The sequence below is a fragment of the Sardina pilchardus genome, chromosome 22 (assembly GCF_963854185.1).
Source record: "Sardina pilchardus chromosome 22, fSarPil1.1, whole genome shotgun sequence".
Taxonomy (NCBI): Eukaryota; Metazoa; Chordata; class Actinopteri; order Clupeiformes; family Clupeidae; genus Sardina; species Sardina pilchardus.
In genome coordinates this window covers 24,443,047-24,462,122 of record NC_085015.1, presented here as the reverse complement: position 1 = coordinate 24,462,122, position 19,076 = coordinate 24,443,047, and the positions used below count along the sequence as shown (strand labels likewise).

General features: G+C 40.9%; 1 protein-coding gene across 2 annotated transcripts; it reads left to right on the top strand.

Moving 5' to 3' along the window:
- Positions 1-647: 647 nt before the first annotated feature.
- Positions 648-15,847, top strand: si:ch211-214e3.5 (zinc finger protein 518A). Of its 2 annotated transcripts, XM_062526135.1 has the most exons (3): positions 884-932; positions 6,279-6,352; positions 7,532-15,847. In XM_062526135.1, exon 3 carries the CDS (start codon positions 7,550-7,552, stop codon positions 13,421-13,423), a length of 5,874 nt encoding a protein of 1,957 aa, XP_062382119.1. In that variant the 5' UTR covers positions 884-932; positions 6,279-6,352; positions 7,532-7,549; the 3' UTR covers positions 13,424-15,847. The 2 variants fall into 2 exon arrangements, with proteins under 2 accessions (XP_062382118.1, XP_062382119.1); XM_062526134.1 differs by lacking the exon at positions 6,279-6,352 and having other exon boundaries at positions 648-932.
- The last annotated feature ends 3,229 nt before the right edge of the window (positions 15,848-19,076 follow it).

The window sequence follows — 19,076 nt, the reverse complement described above, 5'->3', positions numbered from 1 at the left end:
TGCTTCATCAATCAAATAGCCTATTAAGCGGTTGCAGCCTAGCCCATGACCTTCTCATGTGTCGGCTACCTTGTTGAAATAAGAGAAAAGACTGAAACTGTTTTTGTTGGTGTGTTCTCCCCCTTGAAATCTAAAAAAGAACTTTCCGGCATGTCCAAGGTTGCACTGGTTTGCTAGATGGCCTATTTTCTCTGTGCCCTATGATGACTGCAACATGGTTGCTACTCAACTTCCTGTTTACCGTATCCTGCTCCACGTCAGGCTCCATGCCTTTTATTTTTAGCCGATAATGTAAGTGACTGTCATAGGCTACACTGGTCAATTCAAAAGACAGTAGCCTAGAAAATAGAAATGTAGGCTGGCTGAACTGATTCTGAAAATGATACGCCTCGATCATGTAAACAATTGGGGTCCTTATTGTGGCCACTAGACTTGCCTGCATGATCATTACATAACATTGTGCTTTCCACTTTCGCCCAAATGTTAAATAACAGAACCACCAAATCTGTTCTCAGCCCTCTTCATTGAGACAAATGGCGCGCATTCCTATCTGTAATGGCGCCTCTGATATCTACTGAAACTGCGCATTGAGAATGCATGGGATGTTGGGCTAATACTGTTGTTATAAACATTGGTAATACATTGTGGCTGTTTTTAGTAACGGGGCTTCCATGGAATTTCGGGCTGACGCCTTAAGTTGCTGTTTGAACACTATAGATGCATCAGTATCTAAACCACGTTGTTCTATGTTAAATTTCGCAACATATTCAGACATTTATCCAAACGCGTAAGGGTAATGACTCTTTCAGGTAATCCATATTCATCCGCTTTAGCTAGTTGCTTCACCACCAACACGCAGCACACAAGCTGTTACCCGGATGGAACTGTCATGGCCGCCGTCTTTGACCTGCAAGACTAAAGCGAAAAGAAAGGTAAAATATTCTAAATCGTGTGGTTTCTAAACAATAATTGTAAAAACATAGTTTGGTGAAGGAACGCAATTATGTCACACTATTCAACAGGAAATAGTAATCGGCATCTGCAGTATTATGTTTTTAATCGTATTATATTGTCTAGCGTGGGTGGGGGCTACTAGCTTTATTTTGTTCATTAAATATAGCCGGGTTATCGGCGTTTTAGTCTGTGGCAACTCATGTACTAAGACAAACTATAACGTTGACTGTTCGATATAGTTAGGAGATGTCTTCAGGCAGATGTTTGACGCCTTCGATTGTCGTAGTACTTCTATCAGGTTGTTGTGTATTGTTGTGTAGCCTACGCCGTGTCGTTTAAAGTTAGTGCATGTCAATTGAAATACTTCTCTAACTCTCGGTTGAGCTTAATGCCCGGTTTTCAAAACCTGGGTAATTCAAATACTCATTTTCTTGAGACATGTGTCTGAAATTACTGGTACAACTCCAGGTGCTGCCTTTGGCCCATCTTTAGAGGATGCACAATTTCAACTTGTCAAAAGTCACCACCGGTGACAGTGTTTCATTTGGGTTACCCGCGCTACTGAGAAAAAGGACACTTGCATCGGAGGAGGCCATGCTGGAGGCCTCTTCCATAAGCTATAACGTTGTCGATAAAGTCAAAGCCGTAGTGTTTTTTGTATAGTTTTATTTGAGCCAAGTATGCGTTCATGCCATCTATGTCTGTATGATTGGCACTTGTGCAGCCCACCATCAATCTTTTGTGGTGGAGTAGGTTTAGCCTTATTGCATTTCTGTGTTATGATGGTATCATCCGTTAAACAGTGCTGTTCAACTTCTGGTGTTTTAGCATGTGCTACCCAATGGGTATTGATGTAACTGATGCATAAAATGGGGTAGGCTAAACTTTGATTTCAATTTAGTATCCTTTAAAGCAGGGGTCTCCAACATCTTTTCCCTCCAAAAGCTACTTTGACAAAATGAACATGGAGAGTCTATATTTAATAGGCCATTAGTAGTAGCCTGTATTCTCACAGCTGTATTCTCACATCTCCATCCAAAACAGCTGAATACGTTTTGCACTTATTTTAATACTCCTTTCAATTCCTGTATCTTCTGTCTTAGTAGATTGTGAATTTGATTTGATGCGAATTTGATCAAGTTTAAAAAAAAACTTTCAAAACTTTAAAAAGAGAAAGCTTGCCAGTTTTCACAACTAGTCATCATTCCCAAGTGACCTCTGTGTTGATGCATCCTCCAAGCAGTGGATCTTAACTGGTGTGGTATGCTGTGGAATTTTGAGCAACTTGGTACATTGTTATACATGTTCAATTGGGTTATTTCTTAATACATATGACATGGCTTCTTAATTTAAAAATCTCAGTCAACACATATGAGCACATGCTTCACACTATTGTCTTAGCTTATGGACAGACACTGTACAGAAAAATTAAGTGCATGACAGTGGGCACCCTATAACAATGTGTGTGACATACAGTACTTGAAAATCACTGTACTGTAGCCTAAATCGTAAGTAGGTGTGTCTTTGCGTTTTGGTTTGACCTTTGCTGTGCCTTAGCCCCCAAACGGTTGAGAACCTCTGCTCTAAAGTGTGTGCTGTTTAATTAGGCCTAGTCTGTTCTGGTTTGGTTGTTTGTTGTGCACTTTTCTAATGGAGGAAAACGTAATGTGAAAACCTTGCGAGCTGACCATACACTTAGGCCTTAGTCCTTTGTCCCTGTCCTTTTTTAAACGCTTTTTTAACCCAGTCAAAAGCAACAGGCCTAGATTTGTTATTTATCAACAAGAGCTATCAGTAGTCCTATATTTTTGTTAAATACCATGACTTGCTCGTGAAGTGTAGTCTTGTACCACCTTCTCTGACTGATTAAGATCTGTCACAAGCACAGCGTGACCTTTGGGGAGAAAGAGTAAGCTGGACAATGCAAACCTCAAACTGAACTTTGAAATCTTGCATAAGCAGCATCCGCACACGATTACTGGATTGTAGTATAGGGTGTGAAGTACTGACATGCCTGACAGTGTTTTTAGCAAATGTTTTTGGTTGGTAAATTAGTTTACCGAAAGAAAAACACACACAAAAAACATGCACGTTGAACCTGGTCAAATTTGTTGCTATGTAAGGTCCAGTGGAGACTATTTCAGTAAGCTTCGGTAGGATTTATTTTATTTGCATCAACCAAGGACGTTTTCAAATTAGGAAATAAGGGCTGAAGCAGTATTTCCATTTCATCTGTGTTTCTGGATTAATACACAGTATGTATTTACTTGATACAAACCTGGGAAAACGCTGACTTATTCTGTGTCAAATCAGACATCTGATTTTAACCAACAATAGTTACTTCACTGTCTCATATTTTGCTGAAAGTTTGTCTACCTGATAGTTAGGTCCCAAAACTAAGACCTGTAAAATATTTTTGTTCAATTCCAATGTTTTCATAAATGTTTTCATCCTTGATTTTGCATTATTTTTGCACTTTCAGAAATACCTTATATTGGAGGCCATGTTTGGCCATTAATATCTTGAAAAGTATTATTCCTAGCCTCCCCAAACTTTAGGGGTGGAAGACGGACATGTTCTCTGTATGATTTGACCATTAAAAGTTTGTACTGCATGCCCATTGCTGTTTTATATAAGGCCCTAGATATTGAAAAAAGTGCAAAACTGGAGATATTGAGGGTCTTTTAAACTATTTTTTTTGTATCCACATGACATCAATCATTGTTACTGTATGTCTGCAAATACCAACATTTGAAGTCTTTGCAACAAATGCACATGAAGATATGAAGGATAAAACAAGGTGTGATTGCATTTTTTGGTAATGCTCATAAGACTGAAATGGTAGGCTTGTTTAGTCCTTAACATCTTCTACCCTTAATGTTAGTCTTTTTGCACTTTTTTCCCAAATCTAGGACCTTGTAGAAAATCTATGCCGCAGCCGTACAAACCTTTTAATGGTTCAGTCATACTGAGAACATATTTGTCTTCCACACCACAAGTTTGATCTGCCTACTTTTCATTATTTTAATGCCCAAACATTGCTTCCCAGACAATGTGGTTTGCAGGCTGTAAAACTGAAGTAATGTCCAGGACTGAAAATAATATTGAAGACATGGGATTTGAACGGACATATTTTATAGTCCTTGATTTTTAGACCCATTCTTGATATAGGCAAGGTTTGAACAAAATCTGAAATGGTGCAGCAACAACCTTATCTGATTTGACACAGAATGACCCGTAGTCTATATTTACTTGTTGACTTGTGAAATATAAACTGAACAGACATATCAGAAATGGTTTCCATCATGTTGCCTTACTGTCTGTTACAACAAATCAGTTCCAGTGTATTTTTGAACCGCTTATAAAATACACTGTTATGTAACAGCTGCGGCTCTAAAGCCTCAAGCTTTTGTAGAAATTCAAGAGGTTGATCTAGTCAGCTGTTAATGATACACACATCACCATCTTCTCATCGATGTTTCAGGAGTAGTGGAAAAATCAATGTCCTGGTATAATGTAGGCCTATGCAGACTTACAATGTAGAGCTGTGTTTTCTATATCGGAATATGGATATATCGTATTGTGTCGCCACTGCCACCAAATATCAATATTTCAATATTAGACTGTGCAAAAATGTCTATACAGCTGACTATTGTGATATATTTTTTAATTATTTGTCTGCTGAATTAACAGTATAGTGTGATCCGCACATTATACTGCCCAGGTGGTGCACCGCAAATTGCGTTTCCAGCTTTATCTTTAAATTTTTGGTAAAAAGAAAGCATTGCAATATATCGAAATTCGTTTTTTAAGTCTGTCACAGGCCCAACAGCTTTTTTTGTGAAAAGACGTTTACTAGCGTAGCCAGAAGGTTTTTGCAACTTGTAAACTTTGTCATCATTACCTTCGTTTTAGTGAGCGTGAAACAAAATCGCTAAACATTAACAGAGTAACTACTCTAGCTGTGCAGCCAGATGATATATTCAAGGGTAACGTCCAGGCTTCCACAAAAAATAGGATTTGATTACTCAGTATAGCGGAAATTTTTTTTTATTTTACTGTCTATGGAGAAAAACAAGTGAGTCTGAAAGCCGTTCGACCCGGAAAGAGATTTATTATTTCATTATTACATCATCACTAACTGAATATATATTGTGTCCACTGCTCGAAGTGGGCAGGTACTCACCAGTACGCAGTACCAGCATTTCTATATTTTACTGATAAGCGTACTTGCACTTTTTCTTTTATACCAAGTTGCGTTACTCTTTTCTGTCATCTCCAAATTAAATTCCACAAACCCTCACTAAGTAAGCTACATTGCCCAAGAATGTGGCGCTATGTAATACTCACCGTTTCCTCTATACATAGCCTCTATTTGTGCAGCCTTGTAATGTATTGTGACCCATGTATCGTATCGTGAGGTCTTTACCAATACACAGCCCTACTTCAGTGTGTCCATACGCAAGTGTATTGTGGACTGGATGCATCTGCCAGACAAAAAAAACAAACAACATTATTCAAAAATAGGAAACGCACAAACCTCATGGTCATTGAAAGGGGTATCCCTGCTATCCTTTGGCTGTAAAAGACAGCTGTGACTCAGTGCTGGCAGAACTCTCTGTGCCACCTGGAGTGTCATTCATTGGCTTTAGCACCACTGGATAATAGTGTCCGTGTACAGCAGTTTGGAGAATGTAACATATGGCTTAAAATGATTGTTAACAGCTTGGCCTAATGATCTATTCTAGGCCTACACCTTATTCAATTTTAATCACATAATTTTTTCCCCCTTGATTCTAACCTAAAAAGCTCTCTCCCTCACACACACACACACACACACACACACACACACACACAGAGAGTACCCCTCATGCTAACGTATTTCCTGTAACCATAAGTTTTGACTTCCTTAATGGCATACCTGACTCTGGTGTGGGGGAGAATTTGAGAATGTTCCCTCCAATTTTTTTCCCCATTCTAAATGTAGGCCTATTGGCCATGGCATTCCCCATGCTTGTTATGTTATGGTATCTCATCTTATTATCTTTGGTTTTTAAGTATTGAATATTGAATTGAATTTGTTTGAATGTTGTGTAATGCATGATTTATGGCCTTTTCATGCCCAACTGAACTAAGTTTCACATTTCTCGATATTGAATTGGGATAAATTGAAATGGGTTGAATAAATCAGTTTGTTTGTGCATTGTAATCAAATCAAATATGGCATCTGTGCCGATACCTTTGCAAGTCCTAGGTTTGTTCAACAGCACATGGAGTTACATATGTATGCATAGCTAACTTCTTGTTTTCTGTCTTTGTCATAGCTGCAAGATAGAGTGAGATTCCAGAAGACACTCTTCTTTCAAGGCACATGTCATACACAAGGCCAATTTTATAGGTAAGATTTTTGACAAACAGATTTAGCTCTAACACAGGTCTGTGTAAACAAATGTCTGCTATCTGTTGGTTAACAGTGATGACTTTTAGTTTGTAAAAAAAGTAGCCAGGCTTTAACATTTGGGCTTAAATACATAAGGGCCCTGCATGTGCACTGTTGCTGAGTACAGCTTGCAAAAGGTCATAGGTCTGTATGCCATTGTTGGTTGTTAGCAGATAGGTGTGTCTTGAAAGCTTGCTTTTCTTTCCATGTGGCTGTTAATGGAAGCATGGAAGATACTACAAATACAAGATTTTGATCATGCATTAGTCTGTCACGGAAGAACTTGTAAAGTTGGTTTATCTGTGAGCAGGACACAAAGTTATATTGGCCCAATATCCATGAAAGTTAAAGAAAAGGGCTACATAAGAAGTTAAGGTAGCCTAGGTCTGTCGTGTTTTGGTGTCACTTTCGCCAGCTTTGTGAGACATTTGGGCTTGGAATAGTTACTTAGGTTTATTAATAGGTTTATTTTCTTGCAAATTGTTGTTAGAAATCAATATCAGTGGACTCTTCCTGCTGCACTAGCAATGAATCCAGCCAGGTGGTGGCAGCATATCATGTCAGAAGCTTCCACGAGTAGTAGACTGCAGTAGCAAGGTACTGTTAATTCTTGCAGGCTGTACTTGCAATTCTGTTGTTTACGGTCTTCTTACCTTCGCTATCGTACGCTCCTGAAATCCAAAATGCTCTACCACAATGGATATGAAAGACTATATGGTGCCTCTTCAAAATGTGCTTCTGACTCTTGCATGTTGCTACCTTACCGTTGTCAGTCTTGTTGGAGCTGACAACTGTGTTTGTACTGTCTTATCAAACTCCTAGGCTAAGCTGCAAGGACATGCTGATAGGCTCCAGAGATGTTCTGTGAATGTACAACCTGTGTGTGCTGTCTGTAATGCAATAAGCAAGTTTTGGGAATGACAGAAAATGTACCATATTCCCGCAGTTCATGAACTATAGAGGGCATACTTTTCGGTTCAAGAATGTATCTGTGGCATCCCTATAATTTGAATTTAAAAAAATGTCCCAAGTCAGCCCATATATGCTCTATTGTAGTTATTCTGAAAGTATTCCCTTAGGTTTGAGACGGTTTAATCATTAAAGTGTTTTTGTTTGTTTGTTTTCTTTTTAATGTAGAAAGCTGTGAGTGGAAACATGGAAACTGATGTGGCGATGCCCGATGATCCTCCAGAGAAAGATGAGGGCAGCAAAGACACAGAAGAGGATGTAGAACCCTTAAAAGACTGCAAAGACCTTCCCACAAAAGAGCTCACAGAACAGCTTCCAGATGGACAATGCATTAACCAGGAAGGACCAGATGAAGCATCCGCTGAAGAGGCAGGTACTGATGACTCACAATCAGCCAAGAAAGCCTCCAAGAAATCACCTTGTAAGATGCAACAGGGTGCTGTTTTCTCTGGGAAAATACTCAGCTTCTGTTGTTCTGAATGCAAGGGTGACACAACCTACAGCCCCAATGACTTACTTAAGCATTTTCAGGGATCTCACAAGGGCACCCTCCCCACCTATCCATGTGACTTATGCAGTTTTGTCACCAACGAGTTCTCGTCCCTTCAACGCCATCGCATTGGGCACCGGAACCCTCAGGTCTCATGTGAGATCTGTAATGATGGTGTGCAGTACTCCTTGCTCTTGCTTACTAGACATTATATAATGTGTCACAGCCAAAATGGCCACTTTCGCTGCGAGAAATGTGAATTCTCTACAAGAGATGCAGGCACGTTTGTGCAGCACATTCACCATCACAATGAGGGAAGGCACAAATGTGTTAAATGTCAGTATGTTAGTTCTTCACGCAGGGAATTCCAGCGGCATCTTTTAGTCCACTCTGCAACCTTCCCCTTTACGTGTCACTTTTGTGGTTATGGAGCTGCACGAAAAGACTACCTTACCAAGCATATGGCTACAGCCCATTGTGAAGAGAACGACCGGAAAAGCAAGTGGAAAATGATTGAGGAGAAACAATGTGTGACCTCCCCTCCAGGGCTCAAGCTTCTGCTAAAGAAAGGTCCTGTAGCAGGAGGATCCAGAGAGCCACAGTGGATGTCAAAACTCCATACACTTCCTGGTGTGGGTCTTTTGGATCAAAATGGTAGACTTTATAATCCTGAGAAAACTTTGGAAGAAACCCAGCAGTTTCTTGAAAGGGCTGTTAGAGTCAAAAAGGAAAACAACATGTGGATGAAAAGTGCTGTCAAGACAGAACCTCAATGCTCATATCCCTCTTCACCAGCCACACCCCAGCCCAAACCACCTGAGACGGACAGTAGTCAGGGGTCGGGGCTCCTCAGTCCTAACAATAGCAATGGATTAACTGTTCTCATGGTCAAAAATAAAATCTCTATCCCCCCAAATTGTACCACAAAAGTCATGGGGTTCAAAATGGTAGATGGCAAAAAACATTTAGTTCTCAAAGTCATACCAACAAAGCAAGAACCATCCTCGCACTGTGAGGGAGAAACAGTTGAACGAGAATTGGACTCCCAATCTGGTGATGATCATGACGCAACTAATGGACCTAAATATCCAGAATCTTCCGATGATGGAGAGAAATCATACAATTCCCCCTGTTCTGCCATGTCTTCACCACTTGGCTCTCTTCACAGGCCAGATTCTATGGAATCTAGCCTGATGGGATCAACAAAGGACCTTTCAAAGCCAATGAAGACTATTGATGTAGATAATGATATTGATGATGAGCTGCCTATGGAAGTGGAGGATGTTGGAGATGCAGAGCAATCTAGGACATGTAACAGACAGAATTGCACTTCGCAACATGAAAATTGTTTGGAAGATGTGCCCTTTTCTGAGTGTGAAAGCACAGCTTCTTCCATGACCAAAGAGTCAAAAACTACTGTGCATCCGTCAAATGGAGAGATTCATCCTGAGAACAGTTCATCTTTTGCCGACCTCTCAAAGTCCACTGTAGAGTCCTTACACTTGGACGGACCTTTAGATTCCATTGAGAACAAAGCTCCAACTGCACATTCCACTTTGAGCAAAGCTACATTTTCAGATTCACTGACCGGAAGCAACACACCTTCAGAATCACCAGGGAACATTAGTACAACTTCACATTCCTTTGCAAATGCAACCACATCATCTGATTCATCGTCTCAGACAAAGCCTTCGCATACAGTAGAAAATGACATCTCTCCTGTAGATTGCCCTAGTGAGTCAGTGGACACTGATTCAATGATGGACACTGATTCAAGGATGGTGTCAACTGAGTCATCTGTTGATGCAACTGTAAATAGTATTGCATTTTCACATTCTACTGATAATGAGCCCACGCCCCCAAATAGTGAGGTAACGCCCTCAAACTTAACTGAGCATGTAGGAAGATCCTCAGATTCAGTCGAGGATAAAACCACAATCTCAGATTCAACTGACAACAAGGACACAATAGCAAATTCAATCGAGGACAAAGCCACTCCTCCAGATTCAATAGAGGTTAGGGAAACTCACTTAGATTCAGTTGAGGTTACAGCTGCATGTCTAGGAACTGTTCACAAAGTGACATCTTCAGATTCATTTGATAAGTCCATAGTATCAGAGTCCACTGAAGAGACTGACAAATTTGATTCAATTGAGTCCAGAGATTCAGAGATAATTGCAGATGAGAGCAGATCTTCAAGTTTAATTGAGGATAGCGCCCCACCTCAAGATTCAGCAGAAGATAGTAATGCTCCTTCAAAACTAGTTGAGGACAAGGTCATGGTTTCAGAATCAAATGAGGATAATGATGCAACTGTGGATTCCATTGAGGTTACACCTTTAAAGTCAGTTGAGAATAAAGATAGAACTTCTGATCCAATTAAGATCAAAGGCACACCATCACATTTAGGTGTCGATAAGAACACACCTTTAGTTTTAACTGTGGAAGGAGACACAAATTCAAGTTCACCATGCAAGATCCATTCTCCTGAGCCCTTTATGGAGAAAGCCATGCCTTCAGAATCTAGTACAGATAATGTCAAGCAGTTTAATATGATGGATGTTGCCTCACCTAGAGATTCAGTTGAGGAAGCCAGAACTTCACAACCTACCACAACCACAGAGTCGGCAATGTCTCAAGCTGGAGAGGAGACCATAGATGCAGATTCCAGTGTGAAGGAGACCAAAATGGCAGACCTCGCTACTGAAAAGGCCATGACCTTGCCGTGTACTTTGGAGGAACTCGCACCCACAGATTTAAGTGTAGCTGAGATAAAACAGTCAAGTGGATCTGAAGAGCCAGATGATCCTTCCACTTCTGCAAAGGAAGTTGTGCTCAATGAGGCAATTAATGCCAGCCCTGTTCTTGATACTGAACCATTATCACTAATATGCAAAAAACCTCCCTCTGACTCAATTTTGCCTCCTGATAGAGTAGTTGAATTGCCCACTCCACAACAGGCATTCAATAGCAACACAAACCAGAGTTTTAGGGAAATATCTGATCCTATGTCTATCCACAGAGATTCCACTGATGCAGACACATCTCAGAATGTTAAGAACAGTCCCCCTCTCTCTGAAAGACTGCCAGATAGTGGAGATTCAGAGACCCCTCTCTCTTTTGTTACATACTCCAAGAGCCAGTCCCCAGAAAGCAGCCAAGCAGCTGCAGTTAAAAGTTTCAGTGAGGAACAGAACTCCATTACTTCCCAAGAACACCTTTCTGGCTGTACCAGAGATGATGACAAATCCACACAGGAATCATCCAGTGGTAGCAAAACCTCAAAATTATCTTTAAAGAATGGATCTGGTCCTCATGCAGTTCCAGAAACGGACAGAGTTGTATTAGACACTGACAGTGAAGTGTTGAATTCTACAATGAATTCCCCTAATCAGGAAGTCTACAGTTTCCACAACTACTCCAAGGAGACGTCTGGCAGTCTGCCTAAGTCTCTTCTGTTAGATGAGCGGAATGGTGGGCAGCCTCACGAAGGTGAGGAAGTTGATGAAGAGGACTGCAGTGATCCCAGGCTTTCTGCTGACTGGAGCTTGAGGCTAGATGCTTCCCCCCCTCAAACGAGCCGTTGTGAAGCGGAAGTTGATGGGAGTAAATCTCAGAGTGCAAAGGAGGGCAACCTTCACAACAACAGTACAGCTGCACTTGAGAGAGTGTCTGACAGTGACATAGAGGTGGATGAATGCATTACTTTGGTTGATGAACCATCCCACACTTTGAAAAAACGACCTAAAATGCAAAGTACCCCATCGGTGTCAAGTAAAGTTGAGGAGGATGCCATATTTGTAGGTCAAAAGGGACCTGGTATCAAAAATGATGTAGCGGTCTTGGGTAAAATACTTGAAAAGCACTCAGATGCTATAATAAACCACCAGCTTGAAAAAGAGAGAATGGGATCCTCTTCTGTAGCCTATGATTCTGTGAGGCCCACAAAAACCACACTAAAAATCCTTCAGACACCAGAGGGTAAACAGCAAATGTTTCTTCATACTCCAGACAACCAGTATGCTGTGCCAGTGCAGCTCAAAAGTGCACCTGGTTTCAAACTCATCACTAAGTCATCTGCATCCAAAATTAATGTATCTTATGTCCAACCTGGAATTGAAAGATCAACTAAAACCACTGGACTTGCATTAACTCTAAGTGGTGGCAGACTTGGTGCTGGAGGTCAGACCTCCACTGGTGGGGACAAAGTAACTACACATTTGTCATCTCTTCAGCTGGGAACCAACAGCAGTGGAGGACATTACCTTGTGAACTCTGCATCTTTAAAAAGTCCTATCTTCCTGTCAGGCACTGTTAAGTCTCCTACTGGGGAACAGACAACAAATAGGCCACCAACATGCTATTTACTCCAAAGGCCGCTTCCCGTTAGCCCAGTCGCTGGGTCATCTAGTCTTGACCCATCAGGTTCAAGTTCTCAAACCCAGCAATCTTCCCGTCAAGTCCTGGCTATGCCTGTGAACCCAGCAGACAAGACCAGTCCCATTCAAACAGGGCGACAAGCTTACCTAGTCAGGTACATCTCTCCTGCCAAATCAGGAATACTGCTTAATAATGCAGAGGGAAAAACTGCCGGTTCAAACATGCAGACTAATGAGCACGGCAAGAGCAGGATGTTTCTTAAAATTGTCAGGAGCCCCAATGGCACCAGGTTTCTCTCTGGTGTACCCAGCTCTTTGGGCAAAAAGCCCATTTATCTAGCAACGGGAGGAGGTCTTCAGTCCCCATACTTCCTGATGTCATCGAACAAGTCAATAGTTAAGATGTCAGCTGGACTGAAAGCCTCAAACCTACAACATGGCTCCAACCACCAACAGTCCATGGCATCACAGTTGTCTAAGACTTTGCCGCAAGTTCAAGAGGATGGAATGATCACACATAAAAAGTCCCACCACCTTCTTAATCAAACCCGAATGAGCAAAAGGAAGAGGCAAAGGAAGGCCTTGTTTGATGATATGTTTGAGACCTCATCCAAAGCAAGGAGGCTCTCCAACAGGTCAGAGAGGGAGGAGCCGACAGAGTGGGCCCCAGTGCCTAAGGATGTTGAAAGGACACTCAAACTCTCACCGTTCAGTGCATTTCAGCAGATTAAGGTTCCCCGTCAGAACCAGCCTGTGGTGGTGCTCAACCACCCGGACGCAGACATCCCTGAAGTGGCGAGCATCATGAAGTCTGTGAACAGGTTCAAAGGCGATGTCCTCAAGGTGGCGCTCTCCCAAAGAACTGTCCAAGCCCTGTCTGAGCTGGGCCTCTCTGGCGTCCTGAGGCCGAGTCCGAACACATCAAAGTCCGCCATGCCGCATGGCACTGCGAGGGCTAGGATGTTTGGGAGCACGGTCAGGGAGAGGTTCATCCTGAAACTGAAGTTAAAAAAGATGAGCAGAAACAAATATGAGGTGGTGCGAAAGTCCTCACCCAGCGGCTCTGCAGAACAGCCGTCCACTTTTTCCTGTTGGTTCTGTGGTAGAATGTTTAACAACCAAGAGGACTGGATAGGTCATGGTCAACGTCATCTGATGGAGGCAACCAGAGATTGGAATAAACTTTTTTAAAACCAATATAGAGCCCATTGATTGGGACAAATGCCGTCCTTTAAAAAAAAAAAAAAAAAAAAACTGAACAGAGACAAGGAAATAACTTGGTATTGTTTCTTTTTTTTTGAAAGACAGATAACATCTATTGTTTTTAATCTATAGTTCTCCATCCAGAAGCTCTTATTTGATATATAATGGCATAGAAAAAAAGAGTGTTGTACCTAAAACTCATTTATTTGTATATAATCCCTTGTATATTTAAATTTTAAACATTTGTGTTTGTACAGATGTGAACTGTGAAAACTGGACACACTGTTTGTTAACAGTGCGCAAACTTAGAGATCACTGGCAGAAAAAGAGGGTGCTGTCTGTCACTTTAATGCAGACTATTCACAAATTACTCAGGTGATTTCATAATCTCTGAATGATCCAGTTTGTGTATTTTTCCTTTAACTGCATTGAGAACACATAATTGCAGTTTGTAGTTATGGTTTAAATTTAAATTTATAGTTATGGTTTAAATTGATCTTTGCCCACACAATGAGACATAAAGATACTTTTAGATTGTGGTGTATAATTTGATGTATGTCCCATCTTTTAGTCTCTATATTTTAAACAAACATTGAGAGTATAATTTTATGGCTTATTTGTCTTGCATTATGGGGAGGAAATTACTAAGAAATGAAACGCTTTCCTGTGGAAACAGTTAGTTGTAAACAGTTATGCCCGGAAAAAAAATGTTCCCCAATTTTACACTGTATTTGGATGTATTTCCTGAAGGTCTTTTTAAAATATTTTTTGGTGCCATGCATCTACTCCGAGCAGAACCTTCACATGGGCCCAGTGTCATATAAAAGTAGCAATACACCATTTTTTTTTTTGCATTGTTTTCAACTTGTATGTTTGCTTATCTACTTTCACTTCTTTTGGAAATGTATTGAAAGCTGTTGCTCTTTCCCCTGTTTTCTTGTTGTTGCAAGAGGAGCTAGCAGTGGCTTGAGTTCAAGAGAATGTTCTCAGATGCACATTGTCCAACGAACCTCATAGGGCCCACCAAACACTAACCATTAGATTTCATTTTATGTCTCAGTGCCTGAGTGTACCTCAAAACCATTCAAGCAGGGTTGGATGTTAATGTGTGAAGCTGTATGTTTTAGCCTCAGCTAAATAGATGTTGGATATGAGTGGTCTTTCTTCATGAAACGGTGAAAGATATGCAGGCTTTGTTTTAACGCAAAGAAACCTGACCTCCCTATACATACACAATGTGTTACTGATCATTTTAAGCCACAATGGTCATTTATGTGGTGCTTCATTCATTTCTGTGAGATTTTCAACTGTATTTCTGTATGTGTGAGTGTGGGCTTTCTCAGGATATACCAGCTCTTTCATATATATAAATGCCAACATTTAAGGTGCTTTCTTTGTTGAAAAAAATCCCAATGTCTGTTTGTTTTTTCTAAAAACAGGCCTCCATATTTTTACTTTCATACAACACATCAAGAGCAGTTTAATTGACACAAGCAACTTGTCATTAACAAAGGAAAAGAGTTCTCTAAGTTATTAAATCTCTAATCTCTAAAGATCTATGACTCCTGTGGATTAATGTATCAAATTCATCAAATTTGTTTTATTTGAATTTCCTGTTTTTATGAAAGTTGAAGAATCCTTTGGTCATAATTATTCAGTTACATTTGACATTAACACACAGAAATCAATTTCTGTACGTCTAGGTACAGCTTGCATTTGGTTGCTCAGAATTGTATGGATGTTGGAAGCTTAAGGTGTTTGCTGTAACGTGAATGTGACATTCTAGAACGTTCACCACTGATTGATTCCACAGATCACTCCAGCAGAAGTGTTGGTTTTTACCCTTTTACTGTCTGGTTTTTACATAACAGATGTTGCAAAATATTAAATTGGTCATACAGTAAAATTGTTGTGTTGGCTGAGAGAACAACCACCATGTACCATTTGATCATGAGTCACCGTCAATATAAGTGTGTGGTTTTTTTTAATTTATACTTAATGCTTAATTATAATTCCTGGGATATGGCATGGTTCACATGATTCATAATGCAATTGTTTTTTCACTTCCGTTACATGTGTGTCTCTCTCTTTCCTAAGTCTTCTGACAATCACTGTAACTGACCGTTATTGTACTGTACTGTTAGCTTGCATACCTTGCAAATATCAGAAGTCCCAGGTTAAACCTATTAACCTTTGTCTGATTCCTTTGGATTCAGATCTGCACTTGGCACCCAGATAAACCAAATTTACAACTGTAATATTTCATGTAAGGTTGTTGACATTCATTGTGGTCTGAGAAACAAGTTTATTTTTGTAAACAAAGTGCCTAAAATGTGATGCACCAGGTTGACACTATTGTACTGTAGTACCTCCTCTTGCAGTTCTATCCTGATTAAATGTAAATACTTTGAACAGATTTGTCTATAGAAATTGTTTTTGGTGTACCTGTGTTTAAGTCTATAGACATTGATTTGGAAATTGAGAAATTTTACAATGACAATTTATGATTACAATTATCAACAGATGATAGTGGGGATGGTATTTTAAGTGAAGCTGAAATGCAGGGTGTATTTCCACATTTTTGCTTTAGATGGCAGCACAACATTGATATCAGGAATGCATTCTCAGTGGATTCATGATACTAGTGGTAACCTACCAATGTGGCTTTATCATTGCCCCATAACAGAGGTTAGATGGCTAAGGCTGTATGCACTGAATATAGGGAATGAACACTTAATATTTATATCTTTTAATATACCACACATTAAAAAATAATGCTACTTTGATTTTTCACATGTATGGTTGAGCGTATAGGCTCAGTTTTGTTTCCCCTCTATTAAGGCATTATCTTTCAAATGTCTGCATGGAGGCTGCAGGTGTGTTCTCTTTAGAAATTGAGACTCTTCCCGCCTTCCCTCATGCTCTTAGTTCCGCACTCTTCAGGTGCTACATAGAACTAAAAATGTTTCTACCGCATGCTTTAAATATGGAACCCCTAAATAGTTCTTTTAAACCATTTTGAAGGGTCCATCATGGAACCCCTAAGGGTTCTTTATAGCCTGCATGGTTCTATATAGCACCCCAAGAACTCATTTTTCAACAGTGTGACAGCCATCAAAGGCTAGTGCACAGTGATTCTTTTTCTATGCATTTGTACATTTTTACCATGGCAGCAGACAGCTCTGATTAACGACTCACAACATAATTAAATACCTGTCAATGGTACTATTCATTGTTTATCTCTTACCAATGAGCTTGAATCTCTCAAATGCTCGTAGCCAACTGCAGTTAAGTGCTGCAACAGAATTAACCACAGAGAACTATTATCACTAGACACAGGATGCAGAGCTGTGAGTTTTGGAAGTAAGCGCGATTGTTTAATCCATTAGCGTGATTGACGGATCAGTTTCAGTCAGGTGACTGCGTGGCTCGGGCCAGGCACAGTGAAGTGTGAGCCCAGCGAGCAGGTCTGAGACGGGCATCGAGCGAGGAGACAGTTCTGCAGGAATGTGCTGCATTTAAATAGGTCAGGCTTGTACAAGAGCTGTCTTTGGACTGCTTATGACTTCCTGCCACTGAAGTGGTTCAGGCCGTTGAGTGGCCTAGGGGGGAGAGGAGAGTAGGGTGGGAGTGGTGTGTGTGTGTGCGTTGGGGGGGAGGGTTGTGGGGAGGTTTGCTTTTTCAATGAGAATTGAAGCGTTAACATGCAGAGATGGGGGGGGGGGGGGGGGGGGGGAAGTAGCAGGACTATGGGAGAAAAAAAGAGAGAGAAATCTGGTGTGGTGGGGTCTTCCTTGTGGGGCATTGAGAGCCATGCTGTTGCATAGTGAATGGAAATTGCAAACAAGGGGAGTCACAACAATAATTCAAACTTAAAATGGCTGCAGCCAGTCTAAATAATGCATTATATGGAGTGAGTCACACAAAGAAATCATGACGTGACCCTCTGCTATTTCTTTATTTAATCTCTCTCTTTCCCTCCAGACCACAATCCTCTGCTCACTCCTTCCATTATCATCAGACATTATTATCACAGTGGTGCTGCAATTTTATTAAGCGTTCAGGGAGCATTTTTAGATCGAATAAGACACTGTTAATTATTAATATCTATTGGTACTGTGCAGCAGTAACATCCCATTATTTTATTTTACTCTGTGGTGTAGCCATTGTTCGTCATAAAAGTCACATGGCTCTCACTGGTGATGTGATGTGTGTGCCTCTTATCTGGCCGTTTCAGTGGTTAATTAAAGCGATCCACATGAAGTCACAAAGGGCCGTGATTTATGGTGACTAATGACAGTGGCATTTCGATCACAGGGAAAACATGTCTCAACAAGGGTTTAAAAAAAGATGACTTGCGTTCTGAATGAAAACAAGCCTCTTTCACACGTGCCGCTCTCATCTGTTGGACGTGAGAGTCATCTGCCTCAACCCCCACCTTGTCTCACACGCCCCTTGCCTTCCTTCTCTCTCTCTTTCCCTCTCTCTCTCTCTCCCTCCCCCTCTCTGTCTTTCTCTCTTGGTCTCTCCCTCCGTACCTATGTTGCTCTCCCCTCCCTTTCTCTTCTCTTTTCTTCCCTCCCTAATATCTTCTGCCAACTGACACTTGATGTTGTGTCGTCTGTCCACAACCGTTCTGCATACACTGCAAATCAGCTGGGCCACATATACACGTAGCCCATCAAATCTGTGACCACTGTTGTGTGAAGAAGACCCAAAAATAAATGGGTCATAGCATCTAAATAAATGATATGACCAAAGGTGAGGTGACTGTGTCTCTATTATATTTCTTTGCCTTCATCTTCTTCCCTGAGACTTGGCTGATCTATATTTTAGCAGCCTGAAAGACACGCAGTAGGGCGATCATCTGACAGCATTCTGAGTGAGATGGAAGGATCTAGAAATGGATTCTGAAGGTTATCTCCACCATTTGGAATTGCTTGTGTGTGAGAGAGAGATAGCGAGAGATAGGGGAGATGCGGTCACAAACAGAGTCTGTGTTTGCAGTTTTGTTGAAGATTAAGGCCGTGGCATCAGGGCTGCACGGAAACTCTTCCAGGCTGCACCGCATTGATTGACAAGCCTCAAACTTTGGTGCTGCCAGGAATTGCAGTCAGATACAGAATGAGTTTTGTCCATGCAGCCAGGACCTTGAACATGAGCAAATTTCGAGTTGGCAAACCTTCAGCAAGATATTTAACCCTCTCTTCCCACCAACTAGACAAAGGTTTATTTTTGATTTCCAACTGTGCACTTCTAGCACACTTCCAAGTAGTACTACATAGCATAATGTTTTAGTACATTTCATGAGCCCACACTTTTACAATCACATTGTGGGGGATTATCTGTAGGCCTACAACAAAGAAATGAAATTGCATGATGTGTGATTGAATGCAGAACAGAGAAACACTAAATACTTGATTTCCATTTGCAGACGTACTCCTGTGGAGAGAAGTGTGCACAGAATATTGCTTGACATCCATGTGCTCGCTGCATCACACAATACATGGCTTGGCACAATGGCCCAAACAGACTGCCGAGTCGGAGTGTGAAGGTCACAGTGTAATAACATTTGGACAGAGCCGGGGACGAGGCGTTCCAGCAAATCTCATGTCTGAACCGTCTAAATACGGTTGTATTT